Here is a 25,100-nt window from a genome sequence, read left to right on the forward strand (position 1 = left end):
ATTATGAAACTGACATTGATTATTGAAAGAAAATAGAAAGATTATGATACCTCAGAAGCTCCTTCAATGGAGGAGAGAAGCTCAGAAGCCACTTCAATGGAGAAACAAAGAGCTCGCCCTTCAATGGAGTAGGGAGAGGTTAATGACACAAGTATTATATCAACCGTCGATTAGATAATATCAATGGTCAGAATCCACTCTCATAGATTTAAGTTTTCTTATGTTTAATTAGTTCAGTAAATAATAACAGACACTAAAAAAATCTGAAAAATAAAATGTGTTCTTTTGTTTTGAAATTTATTCTTTTACTGAGAGTATGATATACCGAAATGCATCAATTTCAAACGTCTTTCATTTCAAAATAATTGACACACTTTGCTCTTTTAGATGTTTTAGAAAAATTGATAAACTAATACTTAGGGCCTGTTCCGATTGACTGAACTCAGCTGGACTGAACTCAGATGAACTGAACTTATTAATTAGTGATTTCTAACTACGAATTAGTGATCTTTGATTATTTATTGATTATTTATTACTATACATATGTGTATATACAAATGTAGATATTATTATTATTATTATTATTATTATTATTATTATTATTATTATTATTATTATTATTATTATTATTATTATTATTAATTTTGATTATTATTATTATTTATTGATTATTATTATTATTATTATTTATTGATGATTATTATTATTATTATTTATTGATTATTATTATTATTTATTGATTATTATTATTATTATTTATTGATTATTATTATTAGTATTATTATTGTTATTATTATTATTATTATTATTATTATTATTATTATTATTTATTGATGATTATTATTATTATTATTATTTATTACTTATTGATTATTATTATTATTATTATTATTATTATTATTATTATTATTATTTATTGATGATTATTATTATTATTTATTGATTATTATTATTAGTATTATTATTTCAATTATTATTGTTATTATTATTATTATGATTATTATTATTATTATCAAAAAACAAAACCTACAGAGTTATTATTATTATTATTATTATTATTATTATTATTATTATTATTATTATTATTTATTGATTATTATTATTATTATTATTATTTATTACTTATTGATTATTATTATTATTATTATTATTATTATTATTATTATTATTATTATTATTATTGTCGTCGTCGTCGTCGTCGTAATAAGAGCTTAAAAGAATGAAATTTGGCTTTATATCATTAGCAATATCATTAGACGTAAATTAAGAGCTGAACTGAACTGAACTGAATTGAATTTCAACGGAAGAGAACAGACCCTTAATGTATAAATGATGAAAGACCACAATTATTAAATTTTAGTTACCGTATTCACTAGCTTTTACCTTAAACAACTCATTTTATAACACTATCTACAATTCATGCCAAAGGGAGTGTGTCAATTTTCCGAAACAAAGAGAGTACAATTTTTAGTTAAGAAAAGCCCAATTCCATTCCAATTAATAAACTACTCTATTTCTTTTGCTAGTCCCAAATCAACTTTTGCACAATTTCAATACATAAATGTAAACATAGCTCCCTTCAAACAGGTATTGTAAAAAAAAAATGAAATGAAATTACACATGAATATGCTTTTCATACTCCGTATTTATTATTCGAGTGTTATATTTCATTTGCATTGAAAACTACATAAATTTCAAACTCAACTAACAAAAAGAAAAGAAAACTGCAATAATAATCATATAATCAGGTTTATAGCCAAAAAAGATGCTCTGATATTTCCGCCTGCTGTCTGTAAAAACCACCTCAACAGACAGATACATCCATGATATACGCTCCGACTGCTTGTTCTTCAAAACCATCAATGAGAAAGCCTGTAGTATTCTAAATTCTATAAGGCAAAATCTTGCTACTCTCCCTAATAATGATACACTTATTCTGTAGTATAAGGTGGATGAAAATTCAAATAATACCAAAAATCAAGATGATAGAAATAAGAGCAGAGAACACCATCATCGCTTCTTGTTTTTCTTTTTCTGCTTCACTTTTCTCTCTAAACTTTTAAGGCGTTGACTGAGAACTGCCGATGATGATGATGATGATGTTTTTTCATCGATAGATTTTGCTTGATCAGCAGCCGCAGGTAATGCAGCAGGAGCTTTTGGGGGTGCAGTGGCTTGTTTTAGCGCTTCTAAGAGAGAAAAACCAGATGTTTTTTGTTGTGAGTTCGGAGGTGGCACTGGTATATCTGGGACTCCCAAGGACTTCTTTACACCAGGAATTTTGAGCACTGTAGATATTAGATTTACAAAAACGTCACAATTATTACGTCATGATATGAGAATTTACATTTTTTACACAATGTTAAACAGAAGAAATGACTAGTCTTATTATCCTTCTAACAAGATATTAGTAAGTGTAGTACGAAATTACACTGTGGTATAACTAATAGTCTAATACTCACGTAAGCTATATTTGACTTTTTTAGTGGTCTAGAAAAGTAATCTTTCTTATTGTAATGGTTTGTGAGTAGATAACAAATTAGTGACATGACTACAAAAATAATAAATTAAAGTGGAGAAGAGGAAAAATATAGCACAACAGCAATGAAGGGTCTTTTTGTATAAATTACATCATGACCTTGATAAAGAGATTAAGGCAATGTGACAATCGATTCTAGACTAGAGGGAGTATTTCAAATGAAAGAGCATAAACATTAAAAGTACATTACCAGTACAGTAGACAGAAAAGAAGAATGGAAAACATACCAGCTCCATATGCGAAGGAGAAGCAATTAGAAGTAATCCAATAACAAAATATAGCCTGCACAGACATGCATGAAATTTATTACTCACATGTCCCGTCAATAATGGATATGTACTAATACATAACACTATAACAGTAGATATCTTTAACCAGATAGATAATACACTAGAGTTACAGCTTTAACAAAGACAGTGATAAACTTCGAGATTACAATTATGTTTCATCTAAAACTACTCACTGTACAAGTGTACATGCCTTCAACCAAGCTCAGACTATAGAATGCTAAAACTACTCACTGTACAAGTGTACATGCCTTCAACCAAGCTCAGACTATAGAATGCTCACAAAGGTAGCAGACATAGTTATTATAAATCATAAAATGAGTATAGTTGCCTACTTGATAGCCAAAGATCAAAAGAGTACATACACCGTACAATATAGACATCTCATTGATGTATAGAAATTGACAAACATGTACATCCCATGTGACTACAAATGGTTTTTGCAATTAATCCAAACCCATTTTCTTTGGAAATTATTTTGGAGATTGGAAACTAGTGAAGCATGAACCAAGTACTCGAACATATCAACATAAATAACATGGCAAGTTCAGATAATAAACAAGAACCTCGCACACTACATGCCAAAGAAATATCTGGGAAATGTACTGTTTAAGAGAACAGCTATGAACTATTCATAGCTTCAACTAAACAAAGCACAATATAAATTAAAACATGCCAGAACTAGAAGATAAGAAACACTGAGGTAAAGGTAATTAGAACCCAACCCCCAGCCTTAAACCTATTCCAGAAACTTTATCCTTAACAGTTGTTTAATAGGTTGAGTCTAATTATGAGAAGTGGATATATCCTCATGTGAATGTTCATGGTAGTGCATAAAAAGAATGAACAAAAATACACACTAGGGGGTGGAGAAAAAATTATGATGGAACATTATTCAAGACACTATAGAATATTTAGATTTTAAAACTGATTTAAAAACAAATTCACTATAAATCCCTTGTTTTATTTCCATCTTACTAAGAATCCATGCAATAAATAGTGTAAATGATGCGTGCAGCCAATGCAAATTGCAAAATGATCAATAGTGTTCTAAACCATGAAACGATCTCTAAAACGATTACACGGTCAATCGGTCACAGATCTTTAAACTTCCGCCGTTCACTTTTAGTTGCAACAGTTTGACCAAAAATTTTGGCCAACCTTGTGCAATTAAAAGTGAATTGAGAAAGTATATCATTTAAAAAAAGAGGGGGGGGGGGGGGGGGGGTTTGTTGTAAAATGTAACTTTATATTTAATAGCACTTATGTTACTATTTCAGGAGCATCCAGAATAGAATTTAAGCTACTATTTTATACCAAAAAATCACCATAATGGTAACGGCTTCACAATAACATAACAACTTTGGATTCCTCCTACTTACTTCTCTCTCTTCAATTATCTTTACCTTTAATAGAGGCCAACCTTCCCCCTTTTCTTTTTCCTTTTCTTCAAATAATCTCTCCTATCATCCACGGAACCAATTTCTCTCACTTCCAGAGCTAATATTAGTACCAAAAGCAAAATGTAAGAGCTTACACCAGGGTTACCAAATACTCCCCTCCACCCCCGAACTCCAATTTAAGACTATTGTTCCAATACTTAAACACTTTTTGCGTATCAATGCTCCCAATTTAGCGTATTGTGATATCTCAATGCTTAGAGATAGGATTGAACAAGGAGGGGTATTGAAGAGAGGATAGGTCAACAAGGAAGGGGTTTATTGGTTACTTCGTTTGCTTTCCCATTTCACTTTGTTTCTTTTACAGGGTTACCTAATACTTCCTTCCCCCACAAACTCCTGATCTAAGCCTTCTATAATAGTTACTCCCAAGACTTATACTAGTTACTCCCAAGACTTCAAAAAAAATAACTTAATACATATTAGGGTGTATTATCTTATCGCAATATGATTTCAAATACCGTATTAAACAAAACCCTCAACCATATTATTTTTATCATAACTAGTGTATTGCAACCTCGTTCTCATTCCGCGTAAGCATACTACGTATTATTGTATTAACCCTGGCTTACACTAATGGCATAAAACTCCATCCTCGAGAAACAATATGAATAAAAGGCTTCAAGATTTTACTAGAAAACAAGAGGATTGCCAAAGTATCCTCTTAGTTGTGATAAACCAAATGCTAACCACAGTTTACTATGGCAGGCAAAGGTTAGATTTCTTGGCCACTAATTATCATGTTACTACACAAGCCTACAATAATGTTAGTGGAGGAAGAGGGAGTTGAGACTCTTGCAAGGGAAGAAGAATGGAAGGGGTTGAAAAGCTAGTAGGAAGAGGGGGTGATGTTAAGAGAATTCAATCTGAGGGAGGAGGAGCACCAAGAGCCCTACTAACAAGAAGGAAGGGCAGATAGAAAATGATTTAGTGGGAAAATTTGGGTAGGGTCAAGAATAGGTTGCCAATTGTAAATGGATTGAGAGTAGATATGATGAAGTCATGAAAGTGAATGAAAATCAGAAAGAAAAAACAAAGGGAAAGATACATCACCGTTACATAGTTATCACCAGCACTTCATTGTGGTAATTTGGAGGTTATTGTGGATAATTCGAGAAACAATGTAATACAAAATTTGGTCAGTGAAGGTTTAATTTGTTATAGCAAACCCTCTCCAATTTTCAAGTGTTATTTTGTAGCAAAAAAGCCGATGGTTTATCCAGAAAATATGCAAAGTATTCCCTTCCAACTCATTAGTCATATCAATTCTTCTCCACCTGTACCATCTCCATTCTGCACCCCCATCTAAGATTTTCAGTTGCATGGTAAGGACAAAAATTCCTCCCTGATTATACACACTACCCATAGCTCTCTCTATCTACAAGCACTCCCCACTATAACCCTTGTAGCCAGATTGCTTTTACTACCTCAAGACTCTTGCCCCCAACAATTCCCAAATCCACTGTCCTCGTCATTCTATCTCTTCTCAACTGGAAACGACCATCAGTTCTAGATCTTTATAATCCACTATTCTATTTTCGTACTACTTCAAAGTTCAAACACCTTTCTCCAACCAAGTGGCTTTGCTATAACCTCCCCTGACCTAACTAAGCAGCCCGGCCTTCTTTCTCTCAAGATCAATGCCTCCAATCCTCCACCTTCATTAGCATCATGAGGCTTGCTGGATCCTATTGGCATCAGCAAGGTCCGTGCCGCATCCATCATACAAAGGAAGGTACTTAATGCAATAGCTAGTAGTAAATGGGAAGAAAAGAGAGCATGAGACAGGGTGAGCAAAGAAAGGAGATAAAGTGGTGAAGGTATTGAAGAGGCATAGAAAAAGATTAGGAGAGGAAATGGCTGAGGAAGTCCAAAATGGATGAGAAAAATGAGAAGAGAAAGATAAGGCAATTTGATAAAACAACATTATAAAAGAAAATAGATAAGGGGTTTCATTCTTTACCAACCAAATAACATCTAGATGCAGGGTTCAAGATCCCTCCTTATTACCATTTATCTGATACATAACTCAAGTCATCATTCATAAATTTAAACCATAAGCTTGGACTTAAGAGAGGTATCAGATGAAGGGCTTGGTGACAGGGAGATATTCGGTGGGCACGAGAGACGCAGAGCTGAGAGAGAAAGATCACAGAATTTACAAATCTACAGGGATCATTGAATAGATCATCGGTCATATTGGTCACTAGTGACAAGCACATAGCATCAAAACTGTGGAACTACCACCTCTCTAAGCTGTTTACCCACAGTAACATAATTAGGGTGGCAAGGAGGACAAGACAACTAGAATCTATGGTACCCAAACTTGTTATTACACCTCAAATACTGAGTCAAATTCTTGACAGTTGACACTCTAACAGTCTAACATGGGCTTGACACTTGACATTTGGACTAAAAACATGCAAACCGTTTTATTAATTGACCAGAGATGACACATGGAGAACAAGCCTATATATACAACACTAATTATGAAATTGTAAGTTAAAATAGGCTAGAACTGAAGACACTGAATATGGAGTGAAAGAAAAAGTTGTAAGGTCAAGCATGAATGAAGGCTAGAGATCTACTTTTTTTTCCCTATAAAGCCCTATTCTCTTCAACTCAATTTTGCTAAACTAAAATTAATTTTACTAAAAATTAATTATTTTTGTTGAACTTAGATATATTTTACTGAAATTAAATTAAATTTTCTGAACTGAAATTAATTTTACAATTCTCTAATATATTTCTTCTTTAAATTACTGATTTTTACCAATTAAAAATTAATTTTAATACACTGAATATTTTAACCGTTATTTTTTTAAGGTGAAGAGAGCAAGGTCTAACACTTCTCTTTAATTCACGAGAGCACTTAAAAGCCTAGTAATATTTTTTAAAAAAATTTCGAATAACATATAGTTTTACAAGTAGAGCCGGAAAAAAATCGTGTCGTGCCGTGTTCGCGTTTAGTCTAGTGTTAATTTCGTGTTATTCATATAATTTATCAAAAACTATGTAAAATGTAAGATAATTGCATAATTTGACCATTTTATCTAAACGGATCGTGTTCGGGTTGATTTCGTGTCATGCCGCGTCGATTTCGTGTTTTCTCTCATTAACTTTGTGTTCGTGTCGTGCCGGTTTCGGTCGTGTTGTCGTGTCGTGTCAGAGATTTCTAGCTCTATTTACAAGGCACCCAAAATATATATAGCTTTATCACATTTTCTTAAGAATTAAAATACAGGAGTCCGAAATAACTTTCCAACTCCATCCCTCATACTACATGACATAGAATAATACTTGTCACAGGCCATGTTTAATTCAACTTAATTTATCTTGTTTTGACTTGTTTTAAACAAGCTAAGTTCAAATAAATATAGATAATTTCAGACAAAATAAGTCAAACAACAAGCTTTTATCCTATGTTTTTTTCCAGAAAATTTCAACAATAACTACACAATTGGAGCCAAAATAAGTTTAGATAAAAAAAAATGTACTGATAATTTTAGAAAAATTCATGAGTTTAAGTTCACAAGATAAGTTGAATCAAACACAGGCTTAGTTCTGATCCCTCTACCTTGGTCTATACACTACTTCCAAGAATACATTAAGATGAATTCAAGTTATAGAAAAGGGAGCATTAAAAAAAAAAAAAAAAAAAACAGTAAAGCAACAACAAATGCAACTATGCAACCAACTGTGCATCACCCTGCAAACCCAACAGCAGAGTACCACCCAAGGCGAGGTTTTTCATCAAATAGCTATTTAAACTACCACTCTACTTGAGCTCTTCAAGTGTCAATCCTGCATCAAATTAGTTTTTCTTTTTTTTTTATCACCAGATTGCTGGAGATGTATCAGCCCAATTGTTGGATGGCGTTCTTTTGGGATAACGATATAAATTTAAAACTAAAACAGCTAGTGACTATCCTCATTCCTCACTTAATCATCAACCCATCAGATCAAATGATATGATCCCAGATCAAATCTAAATGCACAAATATTTTGAGATAACTTAAGTGGGGGACTGGGGGTAATACCTTTGGAAAGCTCATGGTGAATGGGACAGTAAGAACAGCTAAGCCTCTTGAAAACTTTTTCATAGTGCTAGCAACGGGATTGCCTTCCATACCTTCCTGCATATTCAACTGAGACAAGATAGATGGGGTAATAATTAGACAATAAATACGCAAACCAGAGCCATACAGATTTTAAGAACAAAGGGAAGTAAAAAGTCTTGTACAGCTCTGTAGCATAAAAAGTACAAGATCCAGAATAAGATTAACAACTTTATAAATACATACCTCCACAGTAATTAGAAAAGTCACTGCCGTCAAAACAGGAAGGATATACCTTGCATCCGGAGTTGTAAGATCAGTAAACCAAAATGCTCCACCCTCTTTAAATGATGGAACCTTCTCCGCCATATTTGATATCTGCATATATAGTTTGTGATAAGCAAATTTATTTTTCTATAGCAACTAGCAAGCACCACAAAAAAAAGATTATCACTATCAACTTACAGCTAAGAAAAAACTGATGAAGACAGGACCTTGAATAAGAAGCCCCTTAAGAGGAGTAAATGGCGTAACACCATATCTGCATTTATCAAATTATTATTAGCATACCCACATGGAAAACCTGAAAACTACAGATACAGAAATGGATCACTCCAACAGGAAAAAAAATGTAAATACATTACAGAAATTGACAACCTTCCAGAGCTCACAGATTGGGATATAAGGTGGCTCAAGCCATTCTACAGAACAGGACTACTGAATAAACTTTAGCTCACGAAAACATTGCAGAGGAATGAAACAGCTCACAGTAGTGATATGGTGTGCAAGTCATTCCTGATTAGCAAGTCAAAGATTCAAATTCCACAAACCTTGATTAGCCTACTTACACCTCATTTTTCTCATCTTTCATCTGCTTCCCTCCTCACTTTCATTCTTGTTTGACTTTTTTCGTTTCCCTCAGCCTTAAGTGTTTCCTCTACCTCTCTCAATTCAACGCACAAATCCTAATTGCAAAAATCCTGACTTCCTTACCCGTAATCTTTAGTTTAACATCGATTGTAAAGTATCAAAATTACGAATACATCATTTCTTTTCTTTCTATTCTTTCTCTTTATATTTTTAAAGCAATCACGCCCACAACTAGTCAGTGAATTTCTTTCACTCTAACTTAGAAAAAAAGATATACTACTACGTAGTATTTAAAATTCTAATAGCATACTAAACAATGCCGATCATCAACTACAGCAAATAGACTTTCCTCAATTCAGAAATGCTGAGTTTCTTAAACAATAGACATGATGGTACTTATTCCAGTTCCATGTCATGATGTGTACATTTAGACAACTTCAAACCCAGCCCATGGCAAGATTTATACTGGGTGGTTTTACAAGATACTCATTTCAAAATTGTTTTGAAACCCCTAATTTAAAATATTTATTGAACATTTCACACTTAAATTTCACAAACCCCTCTAACCAATGCATTTTCATACCTCTAGCTTTCACATCTCAACTCTGTATATTACCGGAAGTTTGTGTCCACATAGAAAATAACCAGATTTTGATGGTTTTACAGCATACCTAACTAACCTAAGTACCAGAATATATTTCATGAACAATTCCAAATCACATGTCAAAGGAAACTTTCACGATTTTTTGGTGACAAATTATAATGTGTATCCAAGAGGCCTTAAGGGTAAAGCTATGAATTTCAAACTTCAAGAGCAAGCGAAAGCCTAGAACTCCAACCATGTCTAGTCAACTCGTAGAGTTTGAAAAGCTGCTCTACTAAAGCTTATCAGTCATGGCTTAACCCAATCTAGTAGACCCCAAGGTCACAAAAGAAAAGAACGTGAATAAGGGCTCCAAATGCAAGAAGATTATGTCAAAGTGCATCATGTACAGTTGGATAGCTAATAGCACTCGCACCCACTATAAAGCCATTAGCATTCGAAATCAGGACTCTAGTCTAGGCATAAAAGTCTGTTACTTACAGCATACCAAGGCCTTTTCTATGCTAATCAAGCATAGATTGATGGACATTAGTCGCATCTAAATTTGCTGAAACTTGAAGGAGATTTCCCATTTCCCTTCCCCATGTTGCCCCCAATACAAGCTCCTCACCTAGTCACCGCTTTCCTAGCACATTGCTCGTAACGTCATAAGTGATTTGTGAGAACAGTAAATACTTTCCCTGGATCTTTTTATCATTACTCCATGAAGTATATCATCTTTCAGCTCCAGGGGTTTAGCTTAAAGTCCAACTTAAATAAGTGTATGCAAAACTACATAGTATAAATCAATAAGAATATGTCCATAAATTGCACAGTTCCAGCTTATCTAGAGATCAGAATATGTAACATTAAGTCCAGTGTAACTAATTAACATAGAGACTACAGCCAAGTACCCAATAATAATCTGATTAGCCTGTTCCAATTCTCGCAGAGCCCCGAATACATCTATTCACCAAGAGAAGTAAGCATACCAATCCCAAACAAACAAATAACAACACAATAGTTCATATGAGGTTCTTCATGCCTGACTTACTCTTTGAATATCTCGTTCATTTTCAGTCTCCCTTCATCCGTATTACCCTGTAAGGAAACACCAAAGATTCTTAAGGTTTATTGAACAGAAACAGACCAGGAAAGTCAAAGAAGGTATGCATGCATCAAATAAGTTGATAATAGCACATGTATGTCTGTAACAAATGAAACCAAAACAAAGAACTTCCTAGCTTGTGTACAGATGCAAGAAATTGACCATAAGTTGATAACAATGAAATGGCTCACATCAGCCTATTGCAAGGTGAAAGAACCATCAGCTACACTAAATTTACAATTGCCAAAAACAGTAATACGAGCACAAGAATTCCAAAAAACAGGATAAAAAAGTACTGGCTCTCCTCGATATAATTCAAATAAATACTGCTACAAGTTCTGAATTGCTAAAATCTTTGCAAAGTTTGAAGATAATTAAAGCACCAGATAAGGCTCCACTACATAGAAGACAGCAATATATAACCCTTACCCACCCCCTATTCCCCTCCCAACACACGTGCACACACATTAGAAACTTATAAGCAGAATGAACAATCAACTCATTAACATTACAAGGCAAAGTACAGAGTTTGATGAATAGTACAGTACAAAAAAGTTTAATTATAAATTAGGGAAAAGGAATTGGTAACCATACCGTGGCTTCCATCTCCGCCTTGATTTCCTCGAGACGTGGCCTCATAATCTATATATGATAAATAATTTTATGTTACATTCAAGATTGTACACTCTTTGATGGTAGGCACAAAGTGTTAATTGAAGTTGCGACTTGGAAACTAAAGACGGTGAAAAAAAGTTTGGGTATCAACAAATCAATACCGTCAACTTAGCAGTGGCTTTGAGCTGACTAATCAGGAAAGGGACAGTCATCCCACGAATCATCAGAGTCGTAAGAGCTATTGAAGCCCACCTAAAATTAAGGGAAAATTCCACAACATTTAGAGAGCATCCATCAACTTCAAACCTATATAAAAGGAACAAAGAAGAATCATTTCAGATTCTCACCAATTCAAACCAGTAAAACTGTGAACCCCATCAATGAAGTACTGCAAAGCAGCAACTGGTATAGCAGAATCCGCAGCAGCAGTTGCCACTTCACTCAAAACAGGGGCCTGAGACGCAACCGCATCCACCGTGGTATCACTCATAACCTCGGCAACATCAGTAATGAAACCAACCTTATCTGACTCTTCCCCAACAGAAGTTGACATATATCTATGAAAACTAATAGCCCCAGTTCCATGTCCGGGGAAAAATGATCTTTGATGATGAAATAAACTACTGGATGCCAAAGAACTGTTACTATAAGTTCCGAAAGACCTTCTTTGGGCTAGTAAATCATCGATTTTCCGCCGAGACGACGATTCCGGCTTATCATTGTTATTGTTCTTGTCATTGTCATGAGAAATGTAACTAAAACAAGGGTTGATTCGTCGAGCTAAAAGGGTAGCTCGAGTACAAACACTACGCCTATAAGCCATCTTCAAATAACCAAATTAACTAAATTTCTCAATCAATTAAACAAAAAGATTGATACTTTCAGATATCATCACCAAAATCAGAACCCTGAAATCATGAAATCACCAACAAACAGGAAAATTGACAGCAAAAGTTAGCATCAATCAGAGCAGTTCAGATCTTATGAATATCAAATATAATTTTAATTTTTTTGAACAAATAAAATAATAATAAGAAAAAAAAAAACAGAAAATGTGGAGATATGAACTAGGGTTTAGGGTTTAAGCAAAACCCAAAAAACAAATGCTTTATAATTAGGATACAAATCATATAATGGGGAGAAATTAAAAAGGGGTCTAACCTTTGCGCGAAATTAGGAACAGAGGAGAGAGAAAATGAGGGTTGAACATCGGCAAAGTTGAAGAAAGGGAGGTTGGGCTGTCTGCTTGATCTGCTGCAGCGAGACAGTGCCTTCCTCCGGAGTATTGGCGGCGTAGTGTTTATTTTTGGTAATTTTGTACAATCACAAAAAGTCTAAAACACCCCTAAATATGAACAAAGAAAACATCAAAAAATGAATTACGAGTAAAAAAAAAAGGGTATTTTGGCAATTTATGAAAATTGGCTTGCATCCTACGAGTAGCAATATGGTGTGTACTTGTGTGTGGGCTGTGTCATCAAACAATAATACGGAGTACATAGTATTTTCAACTACTCGTATCGTATCTGTATTAAAGTGTACATGATTAATCTCATATATTCATGGACGGTAATCATTAACCAATTATCTACTTTATCTAATTAGACTTGAATTGATATTGTTGATATTGATTTGAGATTGTGAGTTTTTTTCATGCATAAAATAACTTGAATTGTTGATGTCATGAGATTTACTAAAGTTGGATTTGATTGCTAATATTTTTAACAACTATATTTATATTTATCATTATCATTTATGATGACTTGTTGTTAGAGGCTTATATATTGTACTCTTTCTGTCCTGTGATAATGATAATAGTGTAGTATTAAGACTAGAATAAACCCGGTTTACAATAACTTATTGTAGACCCAACCTTCTAATATACCATACGAATGTGATTATATCATACGAAATGTGATTATATTATTACAAAAGTGATTATATCATCTTGAAACTATTATGTAAATGTATCACTCAAAAAGTGAATTTATCATTATAAAAAGTATCAAATAGTAAATTACATCATTCAAAAGATGATTTTTAAATTTTATCATCCTAAAGATAATTATATAATCTCATTAAATGGTTTAATCAATCAATCAATCAATCAAAGCCTTAATCCCAAAAGTGGGGTCGGCTAACATGAACCAAATTTGATTATTCCGTGTAGTCATCAACATAAATCTTTCTCCTCCATCCCTTACGATCCAAAACTTCATCCTCACGTAAATCCATGCACTTCATATCCTTCCTCACTCCTTCCAACCAAGTCATCTTTGGTCTCCCTCTTCCTCGTTTAATCCCTCCATGGTCCCACTCTTCCACTCTTCGCACCGGTGCACCCTCGGGTCTCCGTCTTACATGTCCAAACCAACGCAGACGATTTTCCCTTAATTTATCTACAATGCCCGCCACACCTACTTTCTTGCGAATAACCTCATTTCTGATTCTATCTCTTAAAGTGTTTCCACACATCCACCTTAACATGCGCATTTCCGTAACCTCCATCTTTTTAATATGCTCTTTCTTAGAAGCCCAACATTCTGTACCATAGAGCAACACTGGTCTTATGGCAGTCCTGTAGAATTTTCCCTTCAACTTTAAGGGAATGCTGCGGTCGCATAGCACTCCCGTGGCCGCTCTCCATTTAAGCCACCCTGACTTAATCCTGTGGGTCACGTCTTGATCAATGTCACCATTCTTCTGGATGATCGACCCTAGGTACTTAAAACATTCACTCATGGTCAAATCCTTTCCATCCAAACTCACCACTTCATTGCTTGTCCCCCTCTGAGTGCCAAAACGACATACCAAATATTCAGTCTTACTCCGACTTAGCTTAAACCCTCTAGATTCCAACCTTTGCCTCCATTGCTCCAACTTGACATTAACCCCATCCTTAGTCTCATCCACCAAAACGATATCATCTGCGAACAGCATACACCATGGAACCTCATCTTGAATTGGTCTAGTTAATTCGTCTAGAACCGTTGCAAAAAGAAAAGGGCTTAATGCAGACCCTTGATGCAATCCGATTGTAATAGGGAAATCTTTTGTCAACCCTCCGCATGTCCTCACATTTGTTGACACATCCCGATACATATCCTTAACTAGGTCTACATACCTTCGTGGGATACCTTTCTTCAACATTGCCCACCAAAGTATCTCTCTTGGCACCTTGTCATATGCCTTCTCTAAATCAATAAAGACCATATGAAGATCTTTCTTCTTTACCCTATAAAACTCCATCATTTGTCTTATCAAATGGATTGCCTCCATAGTAGATCTCCCAGGCATAAAACCAAATTGGTTATCTGAAATGCTTGTGCATGCCATCAACCTTTGTTCAATCACCCTTTCCCACAACTTCATAGTATGGCTCATAAGCTTAATTCCTCGATAGTTAGAACAATCTTGAGCGTCTCCTTTGTTTTTATAAACCGGGACCAAGGTGCTCTTCCTCCAATCTTGTGGGATCCTTGTAGCCGTCCATATCTTGTTGAAAAGGTTTGTTAACCAATCAATACCAATCTTACCCAAACACCTCCACACCTCTATCGGTACCCCATCAGGGCCAACCGCCTTCTTAGGTTTCATCTTCCTCAGTGCAATCTCCACCTCTACTCTCCTAATCCTTCGCACATACTCCATGTTGATTTCTTCATCACTCATAGAGGTATCTCCTATCACAACTCCATTACTTCCATTAAATAATTCATCGAAGTACCCCTTCCACCTGTCCTTGATGCCCTCCTCTTGCACTAGGACCATTTGGTTCTTATCTTTGACACACTTCACCATGCCAATATCCTTCCTTGCCTCTTGTCTTCTCTTTGCCATCTTATAAATGATCCTTTCTCCCTCCTTGGAATCAAGCTTTTCATAAACCTCCTGATATGCCTTTTCTTTTGCTTGGCGAACAGCTGCCTTTGCCTTACTCTTAGCCTCCTTATACGCTGCAAAGGTTTCATCACTCCTACATTTTCCTAAGGCTTGATAGCATTCCCTCTTTTGCTTAATTACTGCTTTCACCTCTTCATTCCACCACGAAGTATCTCTCTGTACCGAAGTTCTTCCCCTTACTTCCCCTAAGACCTCTTTGGCCACTCTTAGGAAACAGTTCTTCATTCGTAACCAGGTCATGTCCGGATCCACCTCTCCATCCCAATCCGCTTCTTCAATTACCTTTTCTGTAAAAACCTTAGCTTTTGCATCCCTTAGGGTCCACCATCTTATCCTTGGTTCTTCTTGTCTAACTTTTTTCTTCGCCTTCTCTTTCAGACGAATAGTCATTACCAATAGCCGGTGTTGGGTGACCACACTCTCCCCTGGGATAACCTTACAGTTTATGCAACTTTGTCTATCTATGCTCCTTGTGAGCAGGAAGTCTATTTGAGTTGCATTTGCTCCATTCCGAAAAGTTATCAAGTGTGAATCCCTCTTCTTAAACCAAGTATTAGCCAAAATTAAATCATATGATTGGGCAAAATCCATAATAGCTTCACCACCGGCGTCCCTCTGCCCATACCCAAAGCCTCCATGGACACTCTCATAGCCATCTCGGCTCGCCCCAACGTGCCCATTTAGATCCCCTCCAATATATAACTTCTCTGAGTGGTGGACACCCTGCACCACCTCATCTAGGTCCTCCCAAAATTGTCGTTTCTCTTCTGCATCTAAACCCACTTGGGGAGCATAAGCACTGATAACATTCACAATCTCCTTGCCACATAGCAACTTCAGCCTTATCAACCTATCGTTCTTCCGATAGACCTCGATCACCTCTTTTGCCAACCTCTCATCGAGAACCACACCAACTCCGTTCCTAGCTCCACCATTCCTTGTTCTGTGGCTCGTTTCTTGCCCAACATACCATACCTTATACCCCAAAACCAAGCCTCGAGCTCCTTCTCCTGTCCATCTTGTCTCTTGGAGGCACATGATGTTCACGCGTCGTCTTTTCATTACTTCTACCAATTCTGCTGATTTTCCCGTAAGAGACCCCACATTCCAAGAACCAATCCGCAAACTAAATTCTTTTCTCCCACGCTCCCTCCTGATCCCAACTCCAAGTCCTTGATTATTTGACACCACAATTGGGCAATATGGCGCGTCGCTTCTGGGCGACGACCTAGCAACCCTTACATACTTATCACTGCACCCGGGTCTGGGAAGTGCAGCGCGTCGCTCAGTAGGGAACGCCCCAATGGCACGCCCTTGCTCATTTGACACCACACTCGGGCAATGTGGCGCGTCGCTTCTGGGCGACGACCTAGCAACCCTTGCATACTTATCACTACACCCGGGTCTAGGAAGTGCAGCGCGTCGCTGAGTAGGGAACGCCCCCACGAAAATATCTGTTTGGCTCATGTCATGGGATGTGACGAAGTTTTATACTGGCTGTCACTGGCCTACCGTAACCCTCCTCCTTTATCCAGGCTTGGGACTGGCAGCGGGAAACCCACTGGCGGAGTTATTAAATGGTTTAATATGAGATCAAAATATGATTCACAAAAAGATAATTATATCATCTAAAAAAGTGATTATATCATCCAGAATGTGATTATATTACACTACAATAAAAATGTCTTTTTGTAGCGATTATTTCGTGGCGTTTGTACATTCGCTACAATATACAAGTATGTTTGTGAAATAGTTAAGGAAGTCGTATCATTTTACAATCACCATGGTTTTCCCATATAAAATCGATACGGAAAACATAATAATACATATCCACACTATTTTTATACATTTATATAATTTTGAGAAATCGTATCATTTACAATCGCCACTAAATCCTAAAAATCGATGCGAAAAACCTTTTCAACACTAGATATATAAATATTGTTTGACAAAGAATACATAAAATATGTCATAGCTTATTGGTGAAACATTTAATATAAGAGTTTGAGGTTGCATGTTCGAATCTTGTAAAGATCATACGCATATTGTATCGAATGACCATTCGTTGGGAAAGATTTTTGTTGCAATTACAATCGATACTAAAGGTTAAAATAATCGCTACTAAAAGGTCATTTTCTTGTAGTGTTATTTGAAAGTGTCAAATTTTGGGTCTACAATAATTTATTGTAGACCGGGTCCATACAAGACCAATTGATTTAAAACTTACAAAGTTATTCATTAGGTCAATATATAAGGCTATAGGATTTAAGTCTTGTTTCTCTTGAATAAACGTTGTTCAATTGATCATAAACTTAGACTTGACTAGGGGTGGTTGAGCAACTTGAGTGACCGTACAGGGCCCCCTAAATATAGGGGCCTCAAAATTAGATAAATAATTATTGTGAGTATTAAATAAAATAGAAACTCCTTAGCTTGCTGGTTAGAGCAGTGAGTTATGAAAGGTAAGTCAGAGGTTCAAAATTGCGGTCCTCGAAATTCTTTGTCCCGCCCCTGGACTTGACATTATACCAACACAACCCAACTTGACTAACCTCTACGTCTAATTTATCACTCCATAGATCCAAACTATAGACTTATATAGTTATATACACATATTTTAATGGGCTACTTCTCCCAATTCCTTCATATAATCTTCTTGTTCAGGTAGTGATTTTCACTATTTTCTATGGAAACTTTTAACTATGAACATCTTTTATATGTGTATGTAAAGATCTGTCTTTTTATTTTATGTTACGAGAGGAGTATACTTTCTGTGATTACATTGTGACGAGAGATTTAGAGGCTAATAAGAACAAACTCATTGCAAATAATGTTATTATTGCTAATTGCTTCTACAATAATTAAAGTTCTATTAAGTCTACAACACAGTGCAATTGTACTTGGCTTAAGAACAAATAATCTGGCCTCTTTTATTGCAAGGAACTCGAATCTTCTGTCCCACATTTTGTGTACCACTCGTGTCATTTTCTTACATTGTAACAACTACATATTACAACTGCATATAACCTTTTTTTCCTCGTATAATTATTAAAAACTTCCTCATTCTTCATCTTTGTCTCCATCATTTTACCCTGCACAATAATCACATGTAGCTAGAGTAAGTCAGTAAGATAAACTTTCTTGTGTTTCAAAAAGAGATTAAAAAATAAGGACAGAACACATAATCTTACTGGGAACATTTAAAGTTTGGACTGATGGGAGGAAGTTTGAGTTTCAAACCACATTGTTTAGGAAGAGCAGAGATGAGTGAACCATCAATCTGTCCTATAATAGGCAGTACAGACTCGAGACATTGGCAAACACCCTGTCGTTTCTTCTTGCTTTGCGCGAAATGCTTCCATACATACTTAGCGCCTTGACAGCAATAAGTTGAGGGTGAGGAGTATTGGTTGTGGAGGTAAGGTAAACACGGTGACAGCTCGTTAATCACCTGATTACATGGAATTGATGCCTGTCCTCCTGGCTGTCCTAGTTGTATTTGGCCTGTCACGGTGTTGCTGGAGAGCACTAAGAGAAGAGCTAAGAACGTGACAAAACGACTCATATTTTTGTACTTCAGTTCTAATTCTGATCTCTTTTTTTTCAGACTGGATATATTTAAAGGTTTAAATAGAGGGTAGCACCTTTGTTGATTGCAAGCATGTACTATACATGACTGCATGATTTAAGGATATTAGTTGAGTTTCTTATGCCAAAAAATATAATATCATTTTGCAGTCTTTGGTTCACACATTTAAGTCTGTTTCTGAGTTAAATTTCTAAAGGAGCAGGAGTTAAGGGAACAGAAAACTGTAAACCAGAGAAATAAAATGCTGAGGCAGCCGAACTGATGCACAAACCAGCTGGGGTAGCCGCGTTACTTTTAGCTTATACAAGGTACAAGTGTTTGATATAAGTACATGTTTAAGTGTCAAATACATAGAGGTTCACAATTTCGAACATGATATACTATGTACATATTATTGCTCTTGAAAGACTTTGGCATGCTTTTCACTTTGCTTGTACAAGAAACTTAATGAAACAGATATTTACATAGACCAACTTGCTAGATTTAGTTATGAACTTCTCATTTCAAGCCAAACCTACAAGCATACTTCACTTCATTTTAAGGTTCTTTCCTCTACATTATTTAGGTGAGGTGTTGCAGTAAAAGTTAGTACTGGGTAAAGACAACCCTTGTCTGAGTGTCAACTATCCGGCACAGATAACTATCATAAGATACATGGGACGTAGAAAGAGTTGAATTACACACCGTGTATTCCATTCTACCAAGTTTATGTTTGATAAAACAACACTTCCTGCTTGTCAATTTATTGAGCTCGACAAGATCAAAGTAAAAAAACTGCATGTAGATTGAAGTAAGCAATAAACTGTGACTGCCTTTTAAATAACAGTATTGATCATAAAATTCAATGAATGGTATTTGTGTCTGTATAATAACCCCAAAATTTGTGTACAAAGATGCCCAAGAATTCTATTTCCTTTTTCTTTTTTCCTAAAATAAAAAACTATTGTATATACAAGCAACAATGAATCAATGCTAATGATCCAGAATACGCGACAAGGAGATTTCAAGGACTAAGCAGGAGTTAGCTGGCTAGCTGCCAGCAAGCGCAGATGATGGTTGAGGCGAATTTCTGCAAAGAGGGCAGGTGGCATTCATTCTCAACCATTCATCTATGCATTCGGCATGGAAGTAGTGATTACAGTCTGGTATAGACCTCAAGGTTTCTTTGGGCTCGTACTCTGACAAGCATATAGGGCAGGTATTGTCACTGGGCTTTGGGAGTCGTTTACTTTCTCCTAGAATGGTTTTCGGATAGGATTCTATGGTAGGGGCATCAAGGCCCAGTGTAATGATAATTGGTTGCGGAAAGATTGAGGGTGAGGATTCAGTGTTTGAGTAACGTCGATTCTGATTACGAGCACTAACCCTGCTGCTGATGTAGAATGTCAACCCAATAATGCATAGAAGGCCTGGTATTCCAGCTCCCAGCATCAAGCCATATTTGGCGCTTTTTGGTAAACCTGTAAAGATATAAATGAGAGGATTAACAGCACATACATAATCCTTTTACTAGTATACTAATATTTGTAATCCAAAGCAGAGTAGCACTTTAAACAACAATTGGAGAAAGTTAGAAAACTGGACATTGTGTGTCCCAAAAAGAACTAGACACACCCCAAATTCTTATACTACATGTAACAACTAATTATTCACATTATATTTGAATTGGAGGTCATTATGAAACAGAGGAAGTACGTGAAAAATTATGAGTCATATGCTAATATCAGGGCACCAGTTCATGAATCCTGCCCATGACTATTTGTTACAACATTTCCACAAAAGTGTAATGAGTGAGAATGAGGAAACATGGAATAATGTAACAAAAGAAACAGTACCAACATGTAACAAAAGAAGTAATTGATTTTTATACCCCTCAAATTTTATCTAGGCACGGCTTGATAATAGTGCGTAAAAAGTGGCTCGTGCCAAAGGAATAACAAACCAAAATTTTGGAGTGCAAAAATCAATTCCCACAAGAAGCATGTATTGGGACAGAATTGAAACATATACTCGTAGGGGCTCACAGCCCTACTTAGAGCGATTAAAACCCAAATCTTTGAGTGCAAAAAACAATAACCACACGACCATGTATGGGGACAGAATTGAAAGGAACATTAGGGGCTCACAGCCTTACATAGCTTTCGACATCAAAATGGCCATCAGAACAAGCGTACACACAAAAACAGCAACAAGCTTCCAAGAGTATAAGCACCTATATATTTCTTATACGTAAAACTCGTATACATGGTAAGAGCCAAGGAGTAGACGTCAACTTCAGTGTGTCATGGCTCATTAGAAAGCAAGATGACACCAATTTAATTAAAAAGATTTACAAAGAAAGGAAACCTCTTCTGCCCACCTTCCGTGTAATACAAGATGTGAAACTCAATTAACTAGACCACATTAGTTGAAATGTCCACATCTTAAAACCTACCAAGACAAGTTCACAATTCGCTTTCATTTGTTCCTAATTATAAATTCAGCAGTTGTTAACCTAACTATGAATTTCTTAAATCAATACCACGTCAGTATACTATCAGCAACCTGAATTGTATGTGTTTATTTGATCTTAGCTACTGCGCGCTCAAGTAGAAGCAGCAAATATTGATTTACTAACTTCGTACAGGAAAGATTTTACGATTTTTAACAACCTATGGAATTTTCAAACAAAATATCTTATGGAGTTTAATTAAGGTCCTTATTCTATAGGTATTTGGTAAATGAATTCTCACATTCGCAATAAAATGACTACTAATATGTACAGTCATACGGAGTAAGAGTTAAAAACAAATTTGTTTTCTGGCAAATGCCATCAGAAGTTCAGAACAAATGGTTGTTTACAAAAGCCAAAATTGACTACACTACCATTATAAAACTGACTTTTATAGTCTTTAAGTTTTGAATTCAAAGAATGATTTGATGTATTTACTAGTAAATATGGAAGCTCGTAGATGACTTTTATATTTTTGTAGCATGAGAAAGTTGGTAATGCTATATGTATCATGTGAAATTGTGAATATCATACATCACACGCGCTAATCCTATGAGGCTATGTATTGATTCCCCTTATTAGAACATACTTGATTGGTCATTATGTTAGACTAATCTTAAATAGCTTCATATAATTATCATTCTATACTTTTCATTGACATATAAGGAGAAATATATTGAAGATAGCCAGATAGGTACGTTATTTTAAAATGTCAAAAAAGACTTATCATTTTAAAACAAATCTTTAACTTGTACTACTCTTTTCACACCCTATAACTCTATAAGAGATCACATTTGAATTGCACTCCTGGCTACTAATTGACCCGTTAAACAAAGGGTGTAGTATTGAATCATCCATTAGTACCCGAGTGGCGTGTTCGGCCTGGCGTACTACAGTCAGTCAATACAAGGCATCTCAATTCCCAACTCAACCACATTATACAGAACAAGTTATTCTATGGACTACAGGAAAAAGTTAGAACAAGCATGATTTTCCTCCAATGGTTCAATAATCTATAGTTTAAATTAGACATATAAATCTAGGATTAACTATAAACCCTATGGAATTTCACTATAGTTAAGCTATTGTGTACTCCTAAGGTCCCTTCTCAAAGTGGCATAACAATTTTGTAGGTATACTCGTTTTTCTGTTTTATGCCACAACAATATACAAAGCATCATAGCAAAGATAGCACTTGATCGAAAATCTTATATCTGGAATAAAGTTGATAGCGAAATCACCCCATAATAGCCACTAGTGGTTGATTCCACGATCATCTATTCCTATAACGTAATATTCCCTCCATCCCACAATCATACAATACAACAATAAACGTCTATTACTTTCACTAGGCTCCTAATAAGCCGGTTTCAAAATTTAGCTAGTTAGACGTCTCAAATAACATATATACATGTGACATTATTTAGGTAGTGATTGTTACATACACCCGGATGCACTGTCATTTAGTTGGATGCAAGTTGCATCCGGGTGTACATAACAAATTCCAACGAAGAATTCACGATTAATCTCCTTGATAAACACGAAAACATAGACAATAATACTCACCCGAAGAAGCAGGAAGGTAGCAACCAACTTCGAGACCCGAATCACCAACCAAGCCACAAGACCCACCACGTAGCATACAATTAACGCAACTCGGAACATCCCAACTCAACTGCACAAACACATCACTCATATCCATCGGATACACACCGTATTCCATCCCCCTCGACCAAAACGCAGCGTTTACCTTCTTAACCACCTCACACTTCCTCCTCATCTTCGCCTCCGACACGTCATCAAACGCAACCACAACCGTATAATTCCCGCCACTCATACACGAAATTACCGAAACACCCCTAGGTAGCTGGTTCGGGTCAACCTTCGGGCCGGAGCAGTTAAAAAAGGTATAAGCCGAATCATACGGCCCATAACCAAACGGCATAAGCTCCGAATAGGAAAACTCAAGAACCCGTTTAGGACTACAATGATTCGGGTCGGATACCCAAATGAGTTGATCCGGGTATGATATACCCTGTACAATAAGATGATCGGGTTTAAAAGGCAAAAGGGTTTGACCCGCGGAGTTGCAGGAGAGTCCGAACCCGGGGTACCCGCACCGAGAGGTTTGGTTATCGGGTACCCAAAATGGGAATTGGATCGGGTCTCTTCTATGTTGGTTGCACGAGAAGGTAGAACAGAGTTCTGCAACTGCTAGAAGATGGTGTTGTATGAAGAAGATGAAAAGGAGAGAAAAAAGTAACGGAAATGTTTGCATTTTTATTTTTTTTTTGGATTTTTAGGGGGGTGTACTTTTGGCGCTGTAGGATGTGAGATTTTGGGGGGTATGGAATATTGGGATTTGGGGTGTGTATGATTTGGAGGTAATTTTGGGATTTGGGTGATTAGTCAATGTGTTGTCATTTTCTTTGACAAGCACTAATACTCTATTAATATTATTATGGATAACAACTTGAACTTAAACTTGTACTCCTATAAAAATGTGGTTAATCTTGGATTATGGATTTTGTCTTTACAATGACCACAACAACAACAAAATATCGTGTGGGAATCACAGATGCGAGTATGTATTAGTACAATTGTTTTCTAAGAAGAGGCCGGTGGGAGAATTGAGGTTAAATCTATATCTATATCTATACTTAGTATTTAAAAAAGAAAACCAAAAAGACATATGTCATCATTCTATTACACTTTCCTATCATCTTCTTCAACTCAATGTGCCACATGTCGTTTTATATTTTTTATTTTTAATTATACAATTCTTCTTAACTCTTTCATTAAACACTTTATCTTCATCTTCCCTCTTTAATTCAACCTTTTTATTTTCTCTCTTTGATTTTAGTCCCTCCATCTTCTTTCTATTAAGTCTCATTTTAAATTAAAGTCCCAAAATTTTTATTTCTTTAATTATGTTTTCAGTTACATATTACACTCATAATTATTTATTGGTATTTCCTCACTCATCTCTCAATGCAATTTTCTATGAACAAGCCGTGCATTGCACGGGCCAGAAGGCTAGTTATGATTTAAGACGGTATAATGGATAGATTACATTTTAATCCTTATTTTAAATTTAAATGAGCTAATAAGTTTGGATAATGTAAGGCTTTGTTCTCTTCACCTTAATTTTGTTAAACTGAAATTATTTTTACTGATTTTCTATTATAATTCTTCTTTAACAAAAATGAATTTTACTGAATTGAACTTATTTTACTGAACTGAAATTATTTTTACTGAATTGAAATTAATTTTACTGAACTGAACTTATTTTTACTGAGCTGAAATTATTTTTACCTAATATTATTTTTTAAAGGTGAATAGAACAGGGCCTAAGTTAGTTTATGACCAATTAGATTACAGGACTTAGTAGTGGCCTTGTTTAGTAAATACGAGTAGCTTTTTAACGGTCTTGAACAACTTATTAAGGAATATAATAGGTTTTGAAAAAACTAAGCGTACGGATCAATTAACAAATTATTGAAAGAGTTTTATGGGCATAAAAAAAGTGTTTTGAAATATTCAATATATGAGCCTCTTTGAAATTAGCTTATTGAATATTTAACTTTTGGCTATTAC

At 35.5% G+C, this 25,100-nt stretch overlaps 3 protein-coding genes across 4 annotated transcripts; all 3 read right to left on the reverse strand.

The window, feature by feature from the left end:
- Nucleotides 1-1,614: 1,614 nt before the first annotated feature.
- LOC145592428 (mitochondrial inner membrane protein OXA1-like) lies at nt 1,615-12,838 on the reverse strand. Of its 2 annotated transcripts, XM_081648889.1 has the most exons (11): nt 12,682-12,838; nt 11,868-12,428; nt 11,682-11,772; nt 11,500-11,547; nt 10,852-10,898; nt 8,810-8,885; nt 8,591-8,722; nt 8,327-8,434; nt 2,767-2,821; nt 1,972-2,288; nt 1,615-1,872 (listed from the first exon to the last, which is right to left on the reverse strand). In XM_081648889.1, the coding sequence occupies exons 2-10, from the start codon at nt 12,341-12,343 to the stop codon at nt 2,011-2,013; spliced, it is 1,311 nt and encodes a 436-aa protein (XP_081505015.1). In that variant the 5' UTR covers nt 12,344-12,428; nt 12,682-12,838; the 3' UTR covers nt 1,615-1,872; nt 1,972-2,010. The 2 variants fall into 2 exon arrangements, with proteins under 2 accessions (XP_081505015.1, XP_081505008.1); XM_081648882.1 differs by having other exon boundaries at nt 1,615-2,288.
- A 5,667-nt stretch (nt 12,839-18,505) lies between these two features.
- On the reverse strand, nt 18,506-18,988 carry LOC145605911 (putative non-specific lipid-transfer protein 2). The gene is made up of 2 exons (XM_081661977.1): nt 18,615-18,988; nt 18,506-18,515 (listed from the first exon to the last, which is right to left on the reverse strand). Exons 1-2 carry the CDS (start codon nt 18,986-18,988, stop codon nt 18,506-18,508), a joined length of 384 nt encoding a protein of 127 aa, XP_081518103.1.
- A 571-nt stretch (nt 18,989-19,559) lies between these two features.
- Nucleotides 19,560-24,024, reverse strand: LOC145579046 (putative RING-H2 finger protein ATL21A). Its single transcript, XM_081636327.1, has 2 exons — nt 23,070-24,024; nt 19,560-20,472 (listed from the first exon to the last, which is right to left on the reverse strand). The coding sequence occupies exons 1-2, from the start codon at nt 23,779-23,781 to the stop codon at nt 20,042-20,044; spliced, it is 1,143 nt and encodes a 380-aa protein (XP_081492453.1). The 5' UTR covers nt 23,782-24,024; the 3' UTR covers nt 19,560-20,041.
- Nucleotides 24,025-25,100: the final 1,076 nt, after the last annotated feature.

This window comes from Chenopodium album, chromosome 2 (genome assembly GCF_948465745.1).
Source record: "Chenopodium album chromosome 2, dcCheAlbu1.1, whole genome shotgun sequence".
Classification (NCBI taxonomy): domain Eukaryota; kingdom Viridiplantae; phylum Streptophyta; class Magnoliopsida; order Caryophyllales; family Amaranthaceae; genus Chenopodium; species Chenopodium album.